The 24,945-nt window shown below is 40.9% G+C and overlaps 1 protein-coding gene across 15 annotated transcripts in view; it reads left to right on the forward strand.

Annotated features, from left to right (window-relative positions):
- Positions 1 to 1,598: 1,598 nt before the first annotated feature.
- The window catches only part of NEO1 (neogenin 1), a 235,864-nt gene continuing 212,517 nt past the window's right edge, over positions 1,599 to 24,945 (forward strand). For all 15 annotated transcript variants that reach the window (XM_027971564.2, XM_027971570.2, XM_027971572.2 and 12 more), the window contains exon 1: positions 1,599 to 2,053. In XM_027971564.2, the coding sequence (XP_027827365.1) occupies positions 1,924 to 2,053 (130 nt within the window). In that variant the 5' untranslated portion in view covers positions 1,599 to 1,923. The remainder of the gene's footprint in view (positions 2,054 to 24,945) is intronic.

Here is a 24,945-nt window from a genome sequence, read left to right on the forward strand (position 1 = left end):
TAATTATCTCAGAAAACTGAATAATGATGTGATTATTAAAGGTTAATTAAGCAAATACTTGGGAAGTAATTGGGAAGTAATGTATTTCTAATTTAACAGGTCAATCAGGAGTATTTAGGAAATATTTTTGCTGGTTAACAAGTCTAACCAAAACAAAAAGATATTTAGATTGTTTCCCTAGTGGAAAACAATAAGCCTGTGTTTGCTCTTTTAAGAGTCAATTGTTTCGAAGGGTTTCTGATTCCACTGTTTTGATGATTTGAGAGGTTTTACAAGGATTCTGAGCTTATCCCTTCCAATGTTACCGCAAAGCTTACACTGCTTTGTCACTTCAGAATAAAAGAAAATAAAGGGAGAAAGTAATTACGAGATGGCACAGAGGGCTATGGAAGGCAGAGAACTAGCCATCTACTTGTGGAAAGCAACACATTTTGATTACTGAGTATACCGTATACAGAATAATTGTTAACTCATATTAACAATCAAACATGACTCTCCAAGTGCATAACCACACAAAATTTTTTTTTTCTCAAAATATTTTCCATGGGTGCAACCTGTACGATTTTCAGTAATCTCATCAGCCGTGTAAGGACAAACTGCTTTCTCCTAACTTTGGGTGGCCTGGTTCTACCTCACGATTACTAAGTGGTTTAAAATCACAACGCTCCAGCTCCCGGTTCACCAGCGAAGAGATGTGATTTCCTGGTACGAAAACGCGAGGTGGCCCGCAAAGGTAGAGGTAAAAGGTCTCAGGTACAGCCCGCGGATCGGCCCAAAGGGGGTCATGGGGTTCCGCCCAGGCCCCCGCACCGGCTGGTGGAGCGGACACCGGCACCTTTGTTTGCGCTCCGCTTCCCTGGACCCCGGCCGAGAGCCGCGGGTGGGGGCGCGGGCCCCGCGGTCCGGGCGGACCTGGCACTGTCCCGGGGAAGCTCGCGGCGAGGGCAGCCCGGCCGGGAAGCAGGAGGTCAGCGGCGGCGCGGTGGGCCGCGCCAGGTCCCAGCAAGAGCCGGGCGGGATCGCTATTGTTTTTGGCTGGCACATAAATCCCCGCGCCGACCCTCTGCGCACCCAGGTTTCCTCCCGGAGGCCATTTGGTTTCCTCTGAGGCCCTATATAGAGGCGCCGGGCCCAGGCTGAAAGAGGTGCGCACCCGCTCCGGCCTCCTGGACAAGCCCGGGCTCGGAGCGCCTCTCATCCTCTGGTCTCCGCAGCCAGAGGCGTCTGGGGAGGTGAGGCGGGCGGCGAGAAGAGAAGGGGTGTGTTTCTCCCGGGTGCGAGGAGGCCAAGTGGAGGAGGAGGTGGAGCAGGAGGAGGAGGAGGAGGAGGATGATCCGCTTCTCCGGGGTTTCCCTGACGCCAGCAGCAGCTCTCGGCGCGCGCTCCCCGCGCCCGTCCGCGGCTCCGGGGAGAAGGGGGAGGGGAATGGGCCTGTCGCCGCGGCCGCGAGGCGGCAGCCGGGATTGCAGCGGGGGCGGGCCGCGCGCGGAGCCGAGGGTACGGGCGAGGGAGACGCGCGCCTGCGCGTGCGCGGGGGTGCGCGCCCGGGGTCCCCGCCCCCCACCCCTGCCGCCCGCGGTCTCCGCCCCCCTCGCGCTGGTGTGTGTGGAGCCGGAGTCGGCGGCGGGTGGCGGCGCCTGGAACCTAGAGACGGACCCAGCCCCCCCACCCCCCAGCCCCGGAATGTACTGACTCCCCCCTCTCCGCTCTCCTCCCCTCTCCGCCTCCCTGCAGGAGGGAGGCGCCCCCGAGTCTCCCCTCCCGCGAGAGGGGCCGCGCGGGCCGGGCCGGGTCGGGCTGGAGCAGCGGCGGCGGCCGCCGCGGGAGCCAAGCCTGCAGCGAGGGACCGGCTGAGGCGCGCGGGAGGGAAGGAGGCGAGGGCTCCGCGGTGCTGCCGCCGCCGCTGCCGCTTGCCGGGAAGAGATGGCGGCGGAGCCGGGAGCCTGGCGACTCCTCAGCACCTCCTTCTTCTGGCTCTGCTGCCTGCTGCTGCTCGGGCGCCGGGCGCCAGGCGTCGCGGCCGCCAGGAGCGGCTCCCCGCCGCAGTCCTCAGGTAAGCGGCGGCCGCGGGGCGCCGACCCGGGAGGCTCGGGGTGGGGGCGGGGGCGCGGTACCGGCACCGGCGGCGGCTGCGGTGTTTTTGTTTAGGATCCAGGAGGAAACGTGCAGGAACTTCTCTGTCTCGTCTCGGGTTGCGGAGGAGAAAGGGGATCGCGCAGGGTGGAGAGTGAAGTGGGCAGCCTGGGGCGCCGCCAGGAGAGGGGCGGCGGTGGGGGCGCATCGGGGGCTCCTGGGTCTAGTTGTGCGCTTTGTACCCGGAGGCAGGTTCACCCCTCGCCTCCCTCCCCTCCCCCAAGGCTCATCCCACTTGTAAGAGTGGGACATTCTTGTGCTCACACAAGCACCAGTAGAGGCCACTACACACCTCATTAAATAAACAATCGTATGGCCAATTCATTAATTTCAGGAAAGGGGGGGGGGCGGCCTGAACTCCGCATTCCCTGGCCAGGGATTTCCCAGCTGAAGTCCCAGGGAAGCGCTGGTTGATCTCCAGGGACTCCTCGTGCGGGATTTGCAGCCCCGAGGCAGCGGAAGAGCCAGGGTGTCCGAGGGATACGACTCACCCCCCGTAACTGGTGGTGTTGACTTAACGATGAGAGCGCCTTGGAGAACAGCTCCAAGTGATTATATCTGTTAGTGTTTCCGTTATGAAAATACCTCGTCTTTCCTGGGGATTACAACAATATTTATAGCCTGTTATCGGGCTGTTAACCTAGGGAATTGTCTAAGTATCCGATTTTAAGTATATGCACGTTGTTTTCAAGTGGCAATATTTAAATATAGTTATCCACAAAAGCTATTTTCAGGCTTTGTAGATCATAGATCATTGAAATCACCTGCATCCCTATTTATTTAAGGGGGCCAATGAACAAAACGCCAAACCTGCCCGTAAGGACCTTACTGTATAATTGAGGAGCGGGACACACTCACCAGAAGGGCAGATTAGCATGTAATCTGTTTAAATTGTTTGACCAAGGCGGTGTATCATAAAACTTGACAACTTTCACCTAGTTGCATGAGAGCTGAAATTTTTATATTTGAAAGTCATTTTATCAGGCACAGTGGCAGCTTCTATTCAACTAAACTATTACTTATTTTCCCCTGGTTTATATTTAAAATCACACTGCAATGTAACTTGTCTGATAAAAGCTTTCTTTTTTGATTTCCTCAGAGTATATGTAGCACATAGGTTTTACCAGTGTTAAAAAGTTTTAAACCCAAAGTACTATCAAATCAGCTACATAAACAATAGGTTTTTAGTATCAAGCTTACACTTGTACATTCAACCTGGAGTATACATGTTGGTCCTGAAATGTAAGTACCTGACCCACCCCTTTCTATTCTTGTGGATAAGCAAGAAAAATATAGCTATCATAGAAGACTTATGTAATTTTATATGTAAATTTTTAAATATAGTTCATCATGTTTGTGGTAGGAGTTTCTGTTTAAAATTTTGTCAGTAATTTTGTAAGTAAAGTGCTAGTAATTTTAGATTAATAAAAACAAGAAGTCTCTAAGGAAGTCATGACAACTATTTCACCATTTATTCATTTGATGGACTTTTATTTTGTGCTGATAAGAGGTGAGAAGCATGGCTGAAGTGTGCACTTTGCCTTCATGGAGTTTGCAGTCCTGCGTGTTTAGGAAAGACAGCCATTTAAATACTAATTATATAGTAATTAAGTTGTTCTGATAAGCACTACTGAGAAGACTAGGTTTTGAGAAAGCTTAGACTGCAGGGACCTAACCTAGACTGGGTGTCAGCATGTCAGCAGTGAGATCTGAGTAGGAGCAGAGATGAGGAGACGCGCAGATAATTAGTGGTATAGTTGGTCTAGAGCCTGAATCTTCTGATTCTCTGCAGAGTGCTTTCCACAATCCATCCAGCCTCACTGCAAAAGGAAAAGGAGTAACTGCAGCTAGGAAGGGTTGGTCAGTTCATTTGCAGGCTGCAAAGACATTTAGGGAATTGAAAAGGGAGTCAGCAGTGACTGAACAAGCTGTTTCAGTAAATCATATGTCTTTTGTCAGTGGCTTAAATTTTTTATTTCCACTAAGGGGTAGACTCAGACACCTTTCTGTAGGGGACTATAGCAAATAGGTGGTGGGATATGGAGACACTTGGTAATAAAAGGAGAACAGTAGAGTGTGGGACAGCAGGATAAATGGGGTGTTTTTCCAAAATTAGGTAGACGAGAGGTGGTAGAGGAAAGAGGGGAGGACTGATGAGAGAAAATGGTCAGCAATGGAAGAGGGTTGGAAGTGATTAGGTACATGGTCTTCGGGAAGGAAGGAGAAGCAGATTACTGGAAAGATGTGCAGGGACCAAGAGAAAGAGGACAGGACAGAGCTGCCTGTGCAGTGCAAGTCTTCTCTGACTAGAATGATGAGGAATGGTGCACAGGTGGAATTAGGGGCCAGGATGGAAACTGGTCGGAAAACAATGTGAGAGCTCATTTGAAATCTGAAGTTCCAGTTTCAAGAGACTCGATCAGCTGTGTACACTTTCAATGGCAACTTTTTGTATCCCAAGAGCAGAATTAGTGAGAAGTTTTAATTCAGTATTGATTACTTCTGAGTTACATGAAACGTAGAAATTGTTTTTTTAAAGCTTTTATTAAAATAATCAAATATTCAATTTTCTGATCAAATTGCAGAAGAATATTTGATAAAAGGTCACAATGACACTGAGGCTAGCCTTGACCTAGAGTTCAGAGGTGTACTATAGAGGCCATGTAGCTATACTTCTCATTTAAGGTAAGACTCCTCTTGTTAACATCCTGCATAGGTGATTATCAGCCAGAATCATTAATTTGATGATGTGATTCATTACCTCACAAAGTAGTCTGTTCCTGTTTCAAATAACTTCTGTTAGTTTTTTAAACTAACAGAGCATAACTTTGTTTTATGCAGTACATTTAACTTTAATTTTCACCCTCCCCATCTTTCTTGAATTTTTTTCTCTTTTCTTGCCTTTTTTTGGTATTACCCTATCTCTTGATTCATCTCGTACTCCTGTAATCAGTTCTGCATTTGTTTTCAGGTTTTTCTTTCATCTTCTCACTGCATATTGGTGTCTGAGTTCGATCTTATTCTGTACATTTCACTTGTCTTCAGTTGCTGATTTGAGCTAATGACTCTCTTGGTCCCCTCTTCACGTATCACACTCTAGCTTCACTGAAGAGGTACCATACATTACATAAAACCAAAGGTAAACTTATCTTTGCTCCTCTTCTCTCATCTCTTCTCTCCAGACAATAACAAACCAATTTCTGGTCTGGGACTCTTACATTGATTGATTGATTACGTGGACTTGTCTTCCTTTGTTACCTGCCTTGGACATCACTGTTCATTACTCAACCAAGTTGAGATTTAGAAGTCACCCTGGACTCTTCCCCTCCTTCTTTCCCCTAGCTGGTTTGTGTGTGTGTGCTCAGTCGTATCTGACTCTTTGCCAGCCCACGGACTGTGGCCCGCCAGGCTCCTCTGTCTATGGAATTCTCCAGGCAAGATGGGTTACTGGAATGGGTTGGCATTTCCTCCTACAGGGGATCTTCCCAACCCAGGGACTGAACACTTGTCTCCTGTGTCTCTTGCATTGGCAGGGGTTCCCTGGGGAGCAACCCCAACTATAGCCAATAGTTCTTACCACTGTGCCCCTGGAAAGCAACCCCAACTATAGCCAATGGTTCTTGATTTTTACCTCCTAAGTATTTCTTGAATCATCACCACCTCACTGAGAGTAACAACAGTGGCTCTGTAATTAATCTCTTTATCTCCACAGTTAGCCTGCCCAAATGAGCTTTCTTATATATTTTTTCTGAGCATGCCACCGTGCTGCTTATAATCTCATAGTAGTGCTCCATAGCTTGCATGTTCGAGTATAAACTTCTTGGCATGGAAATGGTGAGGCATTTGTGTCTTTTACCACAGGCTCCCGCACTCCCAGTTTAAAGCCTCATTTCTTCTAATGTGTGCCCGGTGGTCCACCTCTCCAGGTTAACTTCAGGTCTCCAGGCCTTTGTTCATGCTGTTCTTTCTTCCTGGTAATGCCACTTCCCATCTTATCTACTTTTGAAACTCACACTCATCTGTCCAGTGAATTTTTCTCTCCTGGCCTGCACCCCCAAAGAGACTTAGAGTCATCACTCTCTGTGTCCCTATGGCTCTTTGAGTCCTTTTCATGTAGTGTCACTTATTTCTTATTTTCTCTACTAGTCTGAACCTCTTGAGGGTTTGGATTTTTCTTACCTGGTGTAAAACAAGCATCTGGCACAGAATTGATTACCGCGAATTGTTTCTTTATTGAATACTGGATCTCTTTTATTTTTAACTCCTGGGCCTTATTGCACAAGTCTGATTCCTTTGTATGATGGTCCTTCACATGTCTGATAACAAAAATTTTGTGTGTGTGTATGGGTTGCTTCTCTTTCTTCTTTCTAAATTAATCATCCTAATTCCTTCAACCACTCTTCATATTGCTTAGTTTTCCACCTTTTGTGAGCTTGGCCATCTTTTTCTGGATATGCTGCAGTTTTAGTATTTAGCAGTTTTGTCATCTTAGGAAAGATCAGTGATCATACTAATTGATCTGTAAACAGAGGCTAATGCCCTGCTTTGCCTGCATAATAGAATGAAGTATAAAAGAGTTCATAGATTTGCAGGGTGAGTGCTCAGAGATTAGAAATGTGACTGCTTTTAGTAAACCATATGAAAATTTATATGTGAATGGTGAAAAAAGACTTACCATATAGAGGCTGAGGATTTGAACATGACTCATGGTTCTATACATTGCCATACATCTGCTCGGGGCTGTAGGCAGGCAAGAATAATACCTTGCTTATCTGAGTTATCAGAAGAATACAGTGTCTTAAGAAAATTGTTGATAAACTGAAAAGTACAGTGTCTGTGTAGAAAGAATGGTTTTAATGCTTTTTATGAACTTAAAAATGTAATATAATTCTGTTAAATTTTTTGGAAGTGTAGTTTTTTTTTCCAGTGTTGATCATTGTTGGTTTCTTTATTACTTCTTGCTAATATAAAATATAGAGATAATATTAATCTTATTATGTGGAAGCTCTATATTTAGTAGTCTTTCTTGCCAAACCCTTCATTTTTTTTTACTTACTTTTGTGTGATTGGGAGATGTTTACCAGGCAGTTGGTGGTGTTTTGGCTTCTGGGTAAAATTGCATCAACAATAGGAAAGTAGTCAGGGGAGATGACTATAGTTAAGATCTTGTTGATCAGAGAGCTAATGAGGTGAGAAAAAAAATCTTATGTTTATGACTTTTTCAAAATTGATTTTTGTCATGGGACACAAGCAGTGAAAGATGATATTAAAATATAGCCCCAATATTGGGATTTGTTCCGAATCAAATGAATTTTTTGACTAAAAATTTTTGGAAATAGAGACAGAAAATTTCATATAGACCTCCTGGTATAATTTTGGTATTTTTCTTTCTAGTCACATAATTTTTATGTTGTAATCGTGGTATATGTACAACCTTTTATGTACATTATGCCATTTTTCTTTGTTACCACACTATCTTTAAATCATCAATTAAAAATTTTTAAAATACTTAAATGCATGTTTGTTTGAAGGAAAATAAAAAGTACCTAAAGTAAAACTTCCACCAACAAATTCCTTTTTTTAACCCATAAATAAGCACTTCTAATACTTTTCCTTCTGTATTTATATATGTGTATGGTTTTGTGTTTTACACATATGCAAGATCATGCTACTTACTGGTTTTCAATTTGTTTTTGCTTGACAGTGTGTTGACAATCTTTCCATGCCACTACCTACAGATTTTCCTATAATATTTAAAATGTCTGTATACTATTCCAGTGGATCAGTGCAATATTAATAGTGGCCACTAAAAGTACTATATATTGAGTACTCACTGAGCTGTAAGTGCTGTGCCGTGCTCTAATACACATGTTGAATCCAGTAGACAACCCTGTGAGGAAGATTGTAATATCTCCCCATTCTACAGGTGAGGTAACTGAGTCTGAAATATTAAGTGAATTGCCATAGGCCTCACAGCTCTGATGTGGAAAAGTTGGCATTCAGGTGTAGTTCTTTATTGGTCCAAAGACCGATCATTATACTGACCTTTGGTATACTGCATACTGCTGCTAATGATTATTTTCCTTTTATGGATGTTGATGTTGTTTTCAATATTTTGCTCTAATAGGAAATGCTGTAATGAACATATAGTCTTTCCCTCTATATTTTGGATTCCCACATATGGGATTATTGGTGAAAAGGTAATTTTTCTGTGTATGTGGGAATCAGGGTTCCATTAATTTTGAAAGAGTAATGAGATCATTAAGAATAATATCATTGACCTGTACTTTAACGATTCTTCAAGACATTTTCATCTTTAATTGTGAACTTAAGGTCAATATTTTGAAATGCAGGTCCCATAGCTTCTCTGTTTTGACTCGAAACTGAAGAGATTAATTACTTAATTAATAAGTAATTTCAAAGGTCACTTCTATCTCCAAGTTTTTATAACTCTGAAGTCTATAAAATTAAGTGGTAGGTTTATCTCAGCTAACTGACTTCTGTTCCATTCGTGTGTTTGAACAGATTAGTTATGTTCTTTGATTCAAGAATTACCTTTTGTCATTCTTGAAAGCCCAAGTTACTGTACATCGTTTTTCCCCCCTAATGTGAAGTTGGATATGATTGGGAGAATCTTTTAAGTTGCCTATTAATGGTCATATATAATTTTACTTCCTGTGTGTAAAGATAGCTTTAGGGCTGATTTCAAGAAATAAAGTTTCAGTGTTAAGCAGTTGTAACATGTTTTAAGTTGCAGTATTACTTGAAATATTAGATAATTTTAGGCTTATAAGGGATGTAAACTAAACTGGCAAGGTTACTGATCTAGTTGAAAAGAGCAGATTTTGATTCTCCCTTTGACTTGCTTATGTAAAGAAAGGGGAGAGAGAGAGGTAGTGGCTTTTCATGTCTTATTTCACTAAAATCAGTACTTGAGTTCTTCTTTTTAAAGAGTTAGCAGTTGGACAGTTTGAGATTCACATTGTGTCTTTGCTTTTCCTATTAAAAAGAATCATGAGAAACAACCTCTTTTTTTTGAAAAAAATTTTTTATTGAAGTATAGTTGATTTACAATGCTATTATTAAAAAGAGATTCATTTATATATATATTTTTTCATATTCTTTTCCATTATAGTTTATTTTAGGATATTGAATACAAATCCCTGTGCTGTACAGTAGGACCTGTTCATCCATTTTATGTATGATATGATAAGTCACTTCAGTTGTGCCCAACTCTGTGTGACCCCACAGACGGCAGCCCACCAGGCTCCCCAGTCCCTGGGATTCTCCAGGCAAGAACACTGGAGTGGGTTGGCATTTCCTTCTCCAATGCGTGAAAGTGAAAAGTGAAAGTGAAGCCACTCAGTTGTGTCTGCCTCAGCGACCCCATGGACTGCAGCCCGCCGGGCTCCTCCGTCCATGGGATTTTCCAGGCAAGAGTACTGGAGTGGGGTGCCACTGCCTTCTCCACCTGTTGTTGCAGATGACATTAAAAAATAACTTCTTTAAACTCGTTTTTTGGCAGGAAATTTTCAATTTAATTTTGTAGTCAGTTGGATAGTTGTTGTATAGCCAAAACTAAAAATCAAGGTAGTTTTGACTAGTTGCAAACATGTTATCTTGGAGGTATAATTATGCCAAAGCCATGCACTGTGGAGTTACTAAGATTCATTGGACATGTTTTCTATCCTTAGGAAACCTCGGTCTAATAGCGGAGATAATAACTTAATTTGGAGAGAGAAGGTATAATTACTACTGTAGGTGGAAAAACAAATTCTGGAATTATTGTGTTACTGTTAATCAAAATAATAGTACTGCTTTTCCCATAGTTTTGGTTCTATGTGTTTAGAGTAGTCCCAACTTAGTTTTAACAAGTCAGTAGACTAGAAGTCTCAAAGGGAGTTATTTTTCATTTCCTCTGAGTGAAATGATTATTGGAATGTTTGAATATATGAGAATGCTAATAATGGAACCATCTAGGGGTTCAGCTACTTCCATGTCTTCGGGAAATCCGGAGATTGATCATACAGGTTTTCAGGATTTATTTATTACTGGTCAGTAATAGCCAATAAAACTTACAGAGGAGCCCTGAGCAGAGTAAATTTTTAAAATGATAACCTCATGGAAACTGAATACAGAATATTTGTTTCTCAGCTGCAAAGTGAGTGAGTAAAAAAATTACCAAGATATATCCTTATATTAAGGTCTAATTAAGATGATAATATTATCATATACAAATTCAGGGAATAGAATAACAAATTGCAAGTTTTATTTATAGTTTTTTACTCGTAGCATGACTTTTCAGGTAAAAACTAAAATTTGAGGATCTTTTTGGTTAATTCTTGAAAGCTTTTGGTTTGAAGAGTGTTGTTAGTTGTTTCAAAGTTACACAATGTTGTATATCCAGGAGATGGTGTGTATTGTGGCGATTAGTGAAGTGAAAGTGAAAGTCGCTCAGTCGTGTCTGACTCTAGGCCAGAATACTGGAATGGGTAACCTTTCCCTTCTCCAGGAGATCTTCCCAACCCAGGGATTGAACCCAGGTCTCCCGTACTGCAGGTGGATTGTTTACCAGCTGAGCCACAAGGGAAGCCCCCTTTATTAATGACACCCCAACTACATAGAAGTCAACTGTCTTGAACCCTCACTTCCAAAACACAGCTGAAGACTAGAGGATAAAAGAAATAATCAAAATCTGTATATCAAAGTAAATAAGTTTCTCAGCGTCCCCGAAGTCTTTGTTTAGAGCCTGTTTATCTTTAATTCACGTGTAGTTCTAGCAAACTCTGTTATCTGATTTCTGAGTCCATAGTTGGTCAGAACTGGTTGGAAGACTTATTTTGGAAATGACCTTTAATAACAGCAATTAGTCACCTTTGTAAGGAAGAAGATGTAAAATAAGTATAAGAACACAAAGATCTTCTCTTAAACAGGAGTGGTTGTCTCAGCCAGACTGAGGAGTTTCTTTTCCTTTCCATCTCTGCTAATGGATATTTCCTGCCCTTGGCCATTTCTTTTGCCCCTCCTTCTATAGATACAGTCACTGTCTGGGAAGAGATATCTTCCCTCAGAAATCTCTGGAGTCCCATCTCATTTCAGAGTATCCGTGTGAGTCCAGTTCGGCCCTTGAGGTGGGAGAAAAGGAAATGTGAGTAGAAAGGGAGGTGAGGTGACAGGGCAGGGTTTCTTCTCTGCTAGTCCCTGCCCCTCAGGCTGTAGAATTTCTCTATTAGCAGCATTTTAAACCCTGATGGCTCAAATATTTATATGAATTTAAATTTGGGGAGTGACATTAATTGTTGATTTGATTTTAAGAAAATAAAAAATATTTTAAAAATTTCAAACAATATGTAAAATAAAGTGAAATCATATATTTCAACCCACTCCCTGGAAATGATAATCACTTTCAATAGCTATGGACTTTCTGTTTTATGTATATAATTAAATCTTTATATAATATATACATATACAAGTGAGATTGTGCCATGCATTCTGTTTTCCAGCTTGTTTTGGGACATCTTTCCATTGTAAGTACATATAATTTATCACAGCTATTTTGATAGTCACATGGTATTTTATAGGTGTGTCATAATTTATTTAACCAATTCCATTTAATGTTCTCAAATTATTTATTGCAATCATATGCAGTGAACCCACTTTAACAAATGTCTTTGCGCACATGTTCGAATATACTATAGAATAAGTTTGTAAATGGTGGAATTGTAGGATAAAACTGCGTGTGTTAAAATTTTTGCTAGTTATTTCCAAGTTGTTCTTCAAAACGCTGATTTTTCTCTATCAACAGCCTGTTTATCCACACACTTGCCAAAATATTATTTTCAGACCTCAGGCTTTGTCAGTCTGATAGATGAATAAAATATATCTCTTTAAATTTTATATTTTAAAATTATTAATGGAGTTGAGCATCTTTCAGATTTTTGTTAATGGTTTATATTATTTCTGAGAATTATCTGTCTTTTGTTCCTATTCCTTTAGTTAGTTAGTTAAGTCGCTCAGTCGTGTCCGACTCTTTGCAACCCTGTGGACTGTAGCCCACCAGGCTCCTCCATCCATGGGATTCTGCAGGCAAGAATACTGGAGTGGGTTACCATTTCCTTCTCCAGGGGATCTTCCCGACTCAGGGATCAAACCCAGGTCTCCAGCATTGTAGGCAGATGCTTTAGCCCCTGAGCCACCTATCCTTTCTCAAATTGATGGTTCATTTATAAATATAAATTAGATAATATACTTAAGAATAGGAACAATTTAAAACTACTGTCAAAACTCCCATGGCTACTTGTGGTTTTCACAAAATGAGAGGCACACAGAGTAGTTGAGTCAGTCTGCTTACCCGACTTCTGCTAGCCACTGCTAATATTTGCTTGATGTGGATTCATAAACTTTCAAACGGTTCTATTTTGAAGGAAAAAAAATCTTAATCATTGATTTGAGTGAAAAATGGGAGTTGAAACATGGTATTACCTCTTTTAAGACAGGGTGACTACTTTTAGTTTAGAATAAGTTCAGTTAATCAAATATTTGAAGGCTGGTTTGTCTCAAGATACCAAGGTGGTTTAAAGTGGAAAGTGGATTAAAGATGCAACAGGAAAGACAGGTTTAAGGGACAGGATCTGATTTCCATTTTTGAATACCCTGAGACAGAGATGCCAGCATAACGTCTCTGTAAAGGTATTACAGAATTGGGAGGTCTGGCTAGAAATGTAGGTTCAAGAGTTGTCTAATAGAGGTGATACTTCAAGCCATGGTGGTGGTGGTTTAGTTGCTAAGTGGTGTCCAACTCTTGCGACCTCATGTACTGTAGCCTGCCAGGATCCTCTGTCCATGGGATTCTCTAGGCAAGAATACCGGAGTGGGCTGCCATTTCCTTCTCCAGGGGATCTTCCTGACTCAGGGATCAAACCCGGGTCTCCTGCATTGCAGGCAGGTTCTTTACCCACTGAGCTACAGAGACAAGATCATTTCCCTGAGGAAGGAAGAAGAAAACCTAGGGCAAAGACTTCAAAGTATACCCTTCATTGGGTGTCCAAAGGAATGAAGTAGTACTGTGTCTGCAGAAAAAGGTAAGTACCTAGAATCAGAGCTATGCAAAATGATAAAATTCATTTAGCTCCTGGATATCTTATTTAGAAACATTTGTGTGAATAAATGGGATAATGATAAAGTAATCTTTGTTATTTTCCCTTACCTCTACGTGCATGTCGTGGCCCTAGGTTAGAGTGCTAGGCAGGGAGAGGGAGGCTTACAAAGACAATTCTGAGTAATTCTTTGCTATAAATAACATATGTAATAACTTACCACTCTACTGAACTGAGGTAGGCTGTAAATGAATTGTGTGTTCATGCTTAGAACAGAACCTGGTTTATCTTAATTACTCATTAAACATAAACTCTTGTTTTTTATTATTTTTATAAACCGAATGGAGAGGCTAGCTAAAGATACATGAAAATTAGATAAAATTTATATAAGTTGGTTTATATTATCTGATGATGGCAACCCACTCCAGTGTTCTTGCCTGGAGAATCCCAGGGACAGCAGGGCCTGGTGGGCTGCCGTCTTGGGGTCGCACAGAGTCGGACACGACTGAAGTGTCTTAGCATGTATTACTAGATTGTTAAATGAGTGAATTTATGTAGGGAAGGATAAAAATTTGTTTAGTTTGGAGTGTCTGGTTAAAAAGTTTCTTGGAGGAGGTAAGACTTGAGCTGGTTTTGAAGGCATGAGTAAGATTTTTATTTGGGCAGGCTCTTCTGGCAAGGAGAGTGAAAGGAAGAGCAGTAGGAGTTGAGGCAGAATGTTCTTGATCAGGAAACTGTTTCTTGAAAAGGCTCACTTCTGTTACTCTGAAGTTTATCATTTGTTATGAAATGGAGGGGTGATTATTAGATGATGAAATCATAGGCCAGATAATCTTTTAAAGATTCTGATGCTAGAAAGGAAGCTGGAGGTAGTGCTTGTTCCAGTTTTTAATGCCTGAAAATTGACCTTATCGTGACATATTTGTTTCCTAAAATCTACTAGGCATCATGAGTATCTTTTCTGAAACATTTGATTTCTCTGGATTTTATTCAGAACTGCCGAAATAAGCTTCAGGATGATGTGTATCGGGAAGTTTTGAGCAATTAAATTTTTGCTACTTTTATCAAGAGATCCTGTTGATGGGTGGGGTTGTGTTCCCTCCCTGCTATTTGACCTGAGGCCAAACTATGGTGGAGTTAATGAACATAATGGTGGCCTCCTTCGAAAGGTCCCAAGCATGCACTGCTGCACTCAGTGCCCCCAGCTCTGCAGCAGGCTGCTGCCAGCCCTTGCCTCCACCAGAGACTCCTGGACCCTCACGGGCAAGTCTGGATCAGTCTCTTGTGGGGTCACTGCTCCTTTATCCTGGGTCCTGGTGCACACAGTTTTGTTTGTGCCCTCCAAGAGTCTGTTTCCCCAGTCCTGTGTAAGTTCTGGCGGCTCTGTGGTGGGTTAATGGCAACCTCCTCCAAGAGGGCTTATGCCGTACCCAGGTCTACTGCACCCAGAGCCCCTGCCCCTGCAGCAGTCCACTGCTGACCTGTACCCCACAGGAGACACTCAGACACAACTCTGTTTCACTCTCTGTGGGGTCTCTGGGTTCTGGTGCACCCAAGGTTTGTTTGAGCCTTCTGAGCATCTCTGGCAGGTATGGGATTTGATTCTAAATGTGATTTCACGATTTTGCCCCTCCTACCATCTTGCTGGGGCTTCTCCTTTGCCCTTCAACTTGGGGTATCTCCTCAAAGTCACTCCAGTCCAGTTATCTTCATTAACTCCACCATAGTTTGGCCTCAGGTCAAATAACAGGGTGGGAACACAGCCCCACCCATCAACAAAAAGTTGGATTAAAGATTTACTGAGCATGGCCATGCCCATCAGAACAAGACCCAGTTCCCCTTCAGTCAGTCTCTCCCATAAGGAAGCTTTCAGAAGCCTCTTACCCATTTCCATCAGAGGGCAGACAGAATGAAAACCACACAGAAAACTAACCGGTCTGATCACATGGACCACAGCCTTGTCTCACTCAGTGAAAATATGAGCCAGGCAGTGTAGGGCCACCCAAGACAGATGGGTCATGGTAGAGAGTTCTGACAAAACGTGGTCCACTGGAGAAGGGAGTGGCAAACCACTTCAGTATTCTTGCCTTGAGAATGCCATGAACAGTATGAAAAGGCAAAAGATAGGACACTGAAAGATGAACTCCCCAGGTCGGTAGGTGCCCAATATGCTACTGGAGATCAGTGGAGAAATAACTCCAGAAAGAATGAAGAGACAGAACCAAAGCAAAAACAACACCCAGTTGTGGATGTGACTGGTGATGGAAGTAAGGTTCGATGCTGTAAAGAGCAATATTGCATAGGAACCTGGAATGTTAGGTCCATGAATCAAGGCAAATGGGAAGTGGTCAAACAGGAGATGGCAAGAGTGAACATCGACATTTTAGGAATCTGTGAACTAAAATGGGCTGGTGTGGGTGAATTTAACTCAGATGACCATTATATCAACTACTATGGGCAAGAATCCCTTAGAAGAAATGGAATAGCCATCATAGTCAACAAAAGAGTCCAAAATGCAGTACTTGGGTGCAATCTCAAAAACGACAGAATGATCTCTGTTAGTTTCCAAGGCAAACCATTCAGTATCACAGTAATTCCAAGTCTGTGTCCTGATCAGTAATGCTGAAGAAGCTGAAGTTGAACGGTACTATGAAGACCTACAGGCCTTCTAGAACTAACACCCCCAAAAGATGTCTTTTTAAACATTGTAGGGGACTGGAGTGCAAAAGTAGGAAGTCAAGAAATACATGGAGTAATACGCAAATTGGGCCTTGGAGTACAGAATGAAGCAAGGCAAAGGCTAATAGAGTTTTGTCAAGAGAACGCACTGGTCATAGCAAACACCCTCTTACAACAACACAAGAGAAAACTCTACACATGGACATTACCAGATGGTCAGTACTGAAATCAGATTGATTATATTCTTTGCAGCCAAAGATAGGGAAGCTCTATACAGTCAGCAAAAACAAGACTGGGAGCTGACTGGCTCAGATCATGGACTCCTTATTGCCAAATTAAGACTTAAATTGAAGAAAGAGGGAATACCACTAGACCATTCAGGTATGATATAAATTAAATCTCATGATTATACAGTAGAAGTGGCAAATAGATTCAAGGGGTTAGATCTGGTAGAGTGCCTGAAGAACTATGGATGGAGGTTCGTGACATTGTACAGGACACAGTGATCAAGACCATCCCCAAGAAAAAGAAATGCAAAAAGGCACAATGGTTGTCTGAGGAGGCCTTACAAATAGCTGTGAAAAGAAGAGAAGCAAAAGGCAAAGGAGAAAAGGAAAGATACACCCATTTGAATGCAGAGTTCCAAAGAATAGCAAGGAGAGATAAGAAAGCCTTCCTCAGTGATAAGTACAAAGAAATAGAGGAAAGCAATAGATTAGGAAAGACTAGAGATCTCTTCTGGAGAAGGCAGTGGCAACCCACTCCAGTACTCTTGCCTGGAAAATCCCATGGGCAGAGGAGCCTGGTAGGCTGCAGTCCATGGGGTCGCTAAGAGTCAGACACGACTGAGTGACTTCACTTTCACTTCTCACTTTCATGCATTGGAGAAGGAAATGTCAACCCACTCCAGTGTTCTTGCCTGGAGAATCTATGGGGTCACACAGAGTTGGACACGACTGAAGTGACTTAGCAGCTTAGCAGCAGCAGAGATCTCTTCAAGAAAATTAGAGATACCAAGGAACATTTCATGCAAAGATGGGCACAATAAAGGACTGAAGTGGAATGGACCTAACAGAAGCAGAAGATATTAAGAAGAGGTGGCAAGAATACACAGAAGAACTATACAAAAAAGATCTTCATAACCCAGATAAGCACGGTGGTGACCACTCATCTAGAGCCAGACATCTGGAATGCGAAGTCAAGTGGGCCTTAGAAAGCATCACTATGAACAAAGCTAGTGGAGGTGATGGCATTCCAGTTGAGCTGTTTCAAATTCTAAAAGATGGTGCTGTGAAAGTGCTGCACTCAATATGCCAGCAAATTTGGAAAACTCAGCAGTGGCCACAGGACTGGAAAAGGTCCGTTTTCATTGCAATCCCAAAGAAAGGCAATGCCAAAGAATGCGCAAACCACTGCACAATTGCACTCATCTCACACCCTAGCAAAGTAATGCTCAAAATTCTCCAAGCCAGGCTTCAACAGTACATGAACCATGAACTTCCAGATGTTCAAGCTGGATTTAGAAAAGGCAGAGGAACCAGAGATCAAATTGTCAACATCTGTTGGATCATTGAAAAAGCAAGAGAGTTCCAGAAAAACATTTACTTCTGCTTTATTCACTATGCCAAAGCTTTTGTTTGTGTGGATCACAACAAACTGGAAAATTCTGAAAGAGATGGGTATACCAGACCACCTTACCTGCCTCCCAAGAAATCTGTATGCAGGCCAGGAAGCAACAGTTAGAACTATACGTGGAACAACAGACTGGTTCCAAATTAGGAAAGGAGTACGTCAAGGCTGTGTATTGTCACCCTTCTTATTTAACTTCTATGCAGAGTACATCATGAGAAGTGCTGGGCTGGATGAGGCACAAGCTGGAATCAAGATTGCCGGGAGAAATATCAATAACCTCAGATATGCAGATGACACCACCCTTATGGCAGAAAGCAAAGAACTAAAGAGCCTCTTGATGAAAGTGAAAGAGGAGAGTGGAGAAGTTGGCTTAAAATTCAATGTTCAGAAAACGAAGATCATGGCATCTGGTCCCATCACTTTATGGCAAATAATTGGGGAGACAGTGGAAACAGTGACAGACTTTATTTTTTGGGCTCCAAAATGACTGCAGATGGTGACTGCAGGCATGAAATTAAAAGACTCTTGCTCCTTGGAAGAAAAGTTATGACTAACCTAGACAGCGTATTAAAAAAAAACACATTAGTTTGCCAGCAGAGTTCATCTAGTCAAAGCTATGGTTTTTCCAGTAGTCATGTATGGATGTGAGAGTCGGACTGTAAAGAAAGCCGAGCATCAAAGAATTGATGCTTTTGAACTGTTGTGTTGAAGACTCTTGAGAGTCCCTTGCGCTGCAAGGAGATCCAACCAGTCCATTCTAAAGGAAATCTGTCCTGAATATTCATTGGAAGGACTTAATGCTGAAGTGAAACTCTAATACTGTGGCTACTTGATGCAGAGAACTGACTCATTTGAAAAGACGCTGATGCTGGGAAGGATTGAAGGCTGGAGGAGAAGGGGATGACAGAGGATGAGATGGTTGGATGGCATCACTGACTTAATGGACATGAATTTGAGTTAACTCTGGGAGTTGGTGATGGAGAGGGAAGCCTGGCGTGCTGCAGTCCGTGGGGTTGCTAAGAGTTGGACACGACTGAGTAACTGAACTGAAGAGATCCTTATTTTTAAAAAATTTTGTAGAAGCTTTGTGGAATAGTGTACTACTACTTCAGAGTAGGTGTATTTATGTAAGAGATTTTGTAGTTTCAAGAATCAGTCTTATCTATCAGCAATTAAAATTTGTGGGTAAAAATATCAGATAATATGGTAATAACTCGATATGTAGTTCCACTTTAAGAGTATTTTAAATTTGCCTCTGCATATGCATAATATTTTGGCCTTTGATATGAAGTTCTCATGTTACAGTCTTTTTCTTCAGAATTCACTGGACAGCCCCTTGGCCCCTCCAATTCAATATTGTATATAATATTAATGTCTACTAGGTACCCTTATACCCTCATCTTTTTTAAAAACCTCTGTATACTTGTAGAATTGTGTGTGTGAACTTTGAGATTTAGAAATTTCACCAGAATATGATTAGATGGAAGTTTATTCATTGATTTTTTTTTCCTTTTTAGAAAGTAGGTACATGGAGTTGCATTTTGGTTAGGCATTAGATTTAAATTCAGCCAGCAATATGAAGATTGCATATTATTATTTTCCTGTTTTACATTCCTTAGGAAGCCCTACATTGTGCTTAGTCGCTCAGTCGTGCCTGACTCTTGTGACCCCATAGATTGTAGCCTGGCAGGCTCCTCTGTCCATGGGATTCTCTAGGCAAGAACACTGGAGTGGGTTGCCATTTCCTTCTCCATGGGAGCCCTACTTTGGAGGCTGATATTTCATCTCTCAATAAGTTGGGCTTAGATAGCTTTTCTTCTTAGCATTGAAACAACATTTTTTTGTTGTTGATCACTACATAAAGAGGAAGATTTGCATTGTTCGAAACCATTTTTTAAACTCTAGAATTAAAAGTGGAATGAGATATGCATACTAAGAGAGGCACACTGGAGCTGTGCTCAAGTAGAACAAGTTCATATCTCATATCGCATGCTTATATGGAAGGGCAGGTAGAATGGCTTGTTCTGTTTAAATTATTTCCTATTCTTTCATGTATGGTTGAACTCATTTAACTTAAAATGTGTGTACGATGTGATTTCTCTTATTAGTTTTGTTGTTGTTCTGAACACATTTATCTTTTTCAAGGTAGGAAGATTTCTTCTGTTACTTTACTGCCTATACTCTGTGATCTCTTTCTGGAATTCTAGATAGGTATATTTGCTCTGTCTCTTTTCTCTATGATGCTCTATTTCTCTTTGTTTGGTGTGTTAATTTTTGCTTTATGGTTTTGAGACTGTTATTAGACACATAGAGATTTAGATTGTTATCTTTCTGGTGATTAAAGTCTACTTTTTCTGATATTAATATCGTAGTATCAGCTGTCTTTTGATTAGTGTTGAAGAATTTTCACCCTTTTATTTTCAGCCTGTTTTGTAATCTTATGTTTTATATGTAGCAGATTGTTAGGTTTTCTTTTTTATTTACACCGACAGTTTTTGCCTTTTTTCTAGGGCTCTTAGTCTATCTACATGTAATATAATGGCTAATATACTTGGCTTTAAATCTCCCATTTTATTTATTTATTTATTTTCTTTGCCTGTTCTGTGTTCTCTTTTCTCTCTATTTTTCTTGCTTCTTTTTGGTTGCAGTTTTTTCTTTTAGTTTACCAGTTGTATATTCTTTTACTCTTCATCTTGTGCTTCTTAAATATATCTTTGATTCATTACTTTTACCATTTATTGGGTAATAAAAGGCCTTTAGAACACCTTAATTCTATTTTTCCTTTTCTTTTAATTTCTGTGTTGCCATTGTTACATATTTTAGTTATGTTTATATTTGATATCCACGAGACATTATTATTTTATGTCATCACTGGTTTAGATTTACTCATGTTGTTTTTATTTATCAGTTGCTCTTTCTTTCTGCATCTCTGAGCTTCTATCTGGGATTATTTCCTTCTGCCTAGAGAATATTCTTTAGTGTTCAGGTCTGCTGGACATGAATTCATCCAGCTTTTGTCTGTTTGAAAACCTTTGTTTCATGTTCAACTTTAATTTTTTTTGGTGGGGGATGGTGGATGTAGAAGTCTATGTGGACGGTTTTTTCTTTCAGCCCTTTAAGAATGTCATTTCACTGTGCACTGAACTCTATTTCTGGTGGGAGATCAGACATAAGTCTTATTTTTCCTCTTGCGGAGAATGTGCTTTTCTCCTTCTTTGCCCCTTGGGTACCACTTTTAAAATCTGCTTTCTATCTATGACTTTCAGAAATCTGACTGTGATGAGCCTCATTGTCAGTTTCTTTGTGTTTTTCAGCCTTACAGAGTTTCTTGTATCTGTGGAATGATTACTTTAATCACTTCTGTAAAGTTCTTGGCCATTATCTCTTCAAATATTTCTTCCCCATTGTGTTTAGTCTAGTCTGGCTTTTTTGAATCCACATCATTCTGATGGGTTCAGAACAACTGTAGTTTTTGTAGCTGGTCTGTCCTATTTTGGCTATTGGGTAAGAGCAAGTCTCTTATGACCTTCTACATTCTAACCAGAGACAGCACTCTATTGATTTCTTGATTTCATTTATTGCATTTTTCAAATCTAGATTGTCTATTTTGTCTTATAGTTTCTAGGGCCCTGCTGAAATTCTTATATTGTATCTTTATTCCTTTAATCCATCCTGTCATACGTGTTCCCATGAAGATTTGCTTTTGTATTTGTTCTTTCTTCTGGTTTAAGGATTTTTGTGTGTTTTTATGTGCTTGTTTATTTGTGATTGAGTGTCAGGGATTGTGTATGAAATCCTTCTCCCAGAAAGGATGTACCTTTGCTTCTCTTCTGGTATGTGGTTATATGAAGTCACTAACAATCTCAGATCACTTTAATCCATTCAGGGATTGAGATGATTTAAAATTGGGCTTCAGAATTTATGAGCTGAAATATTTTGGGTTTACCTTTGTTTCTTGTATGTAGCCCTTTGAGGTCCTAATTGACAGTTTAAGGAGTTGACCCTCCTCCTTGGCAGGCCCTCACTCCAGTTCTTGTCCCTTCAGGGCTGATATCTGTCAAAAGCTTCACTCATCTTCTCAGTCTCTTCAGCAGTGGTGGCCTTTGGAATCCACAGATACCTCTAGGTGTAAAAAATGCAGCGTCAAATACCAGATTTATTTATTTGGATTTTCTCATTTTCTAGATCTTGGTCCCGTAATTCCTCATGACCTTGATTGCCCCCACACAGATCTTTTGTATTTTGTCTAACTTTTTATTTCTTTTCAGTGGAAGGGTTGATGCGAATCATCTACTTTGTCATTCCTGGAAGCTGGAGTCTTGCAATGCCCCTTTCATCATCATTCTTATTTGTGTTCTATGAGAAAATTTCACACTTGTCTCATTTTTCATCATGTGCAGTCTGCATTTATTGCCCCTGTTATATTTTGCTTCAGTTGATAGAACAATTACTTCTTTAGCTCCTAGGTCTCTTGACAAGTTCCTCAGTTGTGTTTGACTCTTTACGACCCTATGGACTGTAGCCCCGCCAGGCTCCTCTCTCCGTGGGATTTTCCAGGCCAGAGTGCTGGAGTGGGTGTCTGTGTGTGCTCAGTATTGCTGGTTGATACAGACTTTTGTAAACTTTTGTGGGCTTATGTTCTAATGCTTCAGGTCTAGATGAAAGGAGAGAAAAGTTCAGTAATTTTATGTTGCTAGATCATTGGTTTGGTGGTTAGCAGGGATTAAGGGCAAGGTATAGTTAGTCTCTTGTGAAATCGGGAGGTTTATTGCTACAGTGTTTGTTTTCAGTGCTGGAATTAAAAAATTTGCAATTTAAATGCTGGCAGTTGGTTGTGGAGATAGCAATAGCAGCCTCTTTTCTTTCTACCCCTTGTCTCATAACTTTGTTTAGCACATGATCTGCAGTGTGAGTGCTTTGCCAAATGCTTTGCCAGGCTTCTTTCTTGGAGGCAACCCTAGGCCCACATATGGTTGGCACTCTTCTGTGATTTTCACTGGGCTACAGATTTTTCTCCCAGGTGTTTTTAAAAAATGTAATCCTTTGATTATTTCAGTGTATATCGGTGGTGGAGTGTTGGGTAGGCATTGATTACATTTATGAGCCCAGTTTTGCCATCTTGAACTGATGATCCACACTGTGCCTGTTTTCTCTTTTTCAGTTGGTTTAGTTTGGTGTCTGATGCAATTAAAAAAGAATAGTTCTTATTATTTTCTTTTGACTTTTATGTACATATAGATTATAATGAAATTTCTGAATGACTCCAATAGGCCAATTAACTCTTGCCTGATAGGAACTCCTGCGCATGCATGCTAAGTTGCTTTAGTTGTGTCCGACTCTTTGCGACCCTATGGACTCTTGCCTGCCAGGCTCCTTTGTCCGTGGGATTCTCCAGGCAAGAATACTTGAGTTGGTTGCCCTGTCCTCCTCCAGGTGATCTTCCCGACTCAGGGGTGGAACCTGTGCCTCTTACATCTTCTTCATTGGCAGGTGGGTTCGTTATCACCTAGCACCACCTGGGAAACCCAAGAATTGTTATAGAATGGAGTATTTTTTATTCCACAGACATTTTTTGTGAATGTTGGGTATATTTCCAGGGCTGTGCGAGGTTTGGGGATTATAGATTTGAGCAAGTCTCTCAATCCTATGTTATCTATTCTTGAGGTTGAAAGACTTTTCTTTGGGAGGATGAAAGCAACATTGTTCTTAAAATGTTGATTTGTTTTTTACCTATTGTTAATTATTCATGTGTATAAAGTATTGATAGTAGTTCTTTATGTAGAAAATATTCCAGTTAAAGCCTTATTTATAATTTTGGTTGTGTTACTCATTTTCCCCCATATATAGTAAATTTCAGTTTGTCATCGACCAGGTGACCATATCAAATAATAAGAGTTCATGTTTTACATATGATTGCATTTACTCATGTATTATGAAAAGTAGGATGGCATGACTTCTTTTTTTAATAAGTAATTCAGAGTTCAGTAAGATGGGTAGGACATGAAACAGAAAAGTAGAAGTATTATATGTTCATTATACAACCTTTTACTTACAGGAAGAAAAATTAGGAATCTGCTTTAGCCTTAAATCTGGAGTTTGCCAGTCTGAGAATCATTCTTTGAAAATGGTTTGAATGATTAGGTATAGTAGCAGGAATTAGGAAAGTAGATAGCTGAGGCCACAGGGTGGATTGGAAAAGAACATGGCCAGTTTCATCATGCTGTGTCAGAAGAACAAGGTTTTATCTGTTACAGACATAAAATACACTGTAAGGAAATTTGGCTGTCTTACCATCCAGTAAGAATGGTGCAATTTAGGAGACGCTATTTAAATGGAGTCTTCCTGAGTAATGTTTTATTATGATGTAAGTTGTTTTCCTCATATGTTGTTCTTAGGTTAAATAGATTATTTTATGTATGTTATGTTATGGATTTGATATGACAAAGTATACTTGATGCCAGATCTTCCATTTTTAATGCACTGGCTTTCACACTTAAGTGTTACAGCATCTGAAAGTAGTGGTGTGCTTTGTGAGATATTGTGAAGTATTAATACCTTTAATTACATGGAACAAATGAAGTATTATTCTACAAACTGTAAATATGACATATAAGTGCAGTTCAGTAGTTCGGTTAAAGAAATATTTTTTAAAATAAAATTTAATTTATATGTTTATTTGTATTTGGCTGTGCTGGGTCTCCGCTGCTGTGTGAGAGCTTTCTCTTGTTGCAGCGATCCGGGGCTGCTCTCTAGTTGTACACAGGCTTCTCGTGGTGGTGGCTTCTCTCGGTGCGGAGCACAGGCCCTAGGGCATGTAGGCTTCTGTAGGCGCGGCGCAGAGGTTCAGAAGTCATTGTGCACAGGCCTATTTGCTGTGTGGCCTGTGAAATCTTCCTGGATTAGGTATTGAACCTTTTCCCCTGCACTGACAGGTAGATTCCCAACCACTGGACCACCAGGGAAGTCTTGAGGAAATGTTTAATGAATATTTGTTGTGAACTGTAACACAGGATAATTTCATGATGAAAACGAATTATGGAAGAGGTAGAAGAAAGCAGAAGTAAGATTCTTCCATGCCTCCCCAATGACATCAGTGGTTTACAGTATCGTTTAAGATCAGTTGAGGTCTTCATAGGAGCTGGTTGCTTTAGCCAAGGCCAGCATGCTTAAGTAATTTTTGAAGTGTAGTCTCTATTTTTCAGAGCATTATTGTACACAAACTAACATAGAATCTATACTCCAGAGGCCTGGAAATCTGCATTTTAAGAAACAGCAAGGTTTCTTATTCGAAAGCTTGAGAAATATTTTCTAAGTGTTGACTGAAAGTCTTATGTATATAAACTTGAAAAATTCTCTCTCCAAAACAGTGAATTTCAGACTGATTCATTCAGTAAACTTTTATTGA

Source organism: Ovis aries, chromosome 7 (genome assembly GCF_016772045.2).
Source record: "Ovis aries strain OAR_USU_Benz2616 breed Rambouillet chromosome 7, ARS-UI_Ramb_v3.0, whole genome shotgun sequence".
Classification (NCBI taxonomy): domain Eukaryota; kingdom Metazoa; phylum Chordata; class Mammalia; order Artiodactyla; family Bovidae; genus Ovis; species Ovis aries.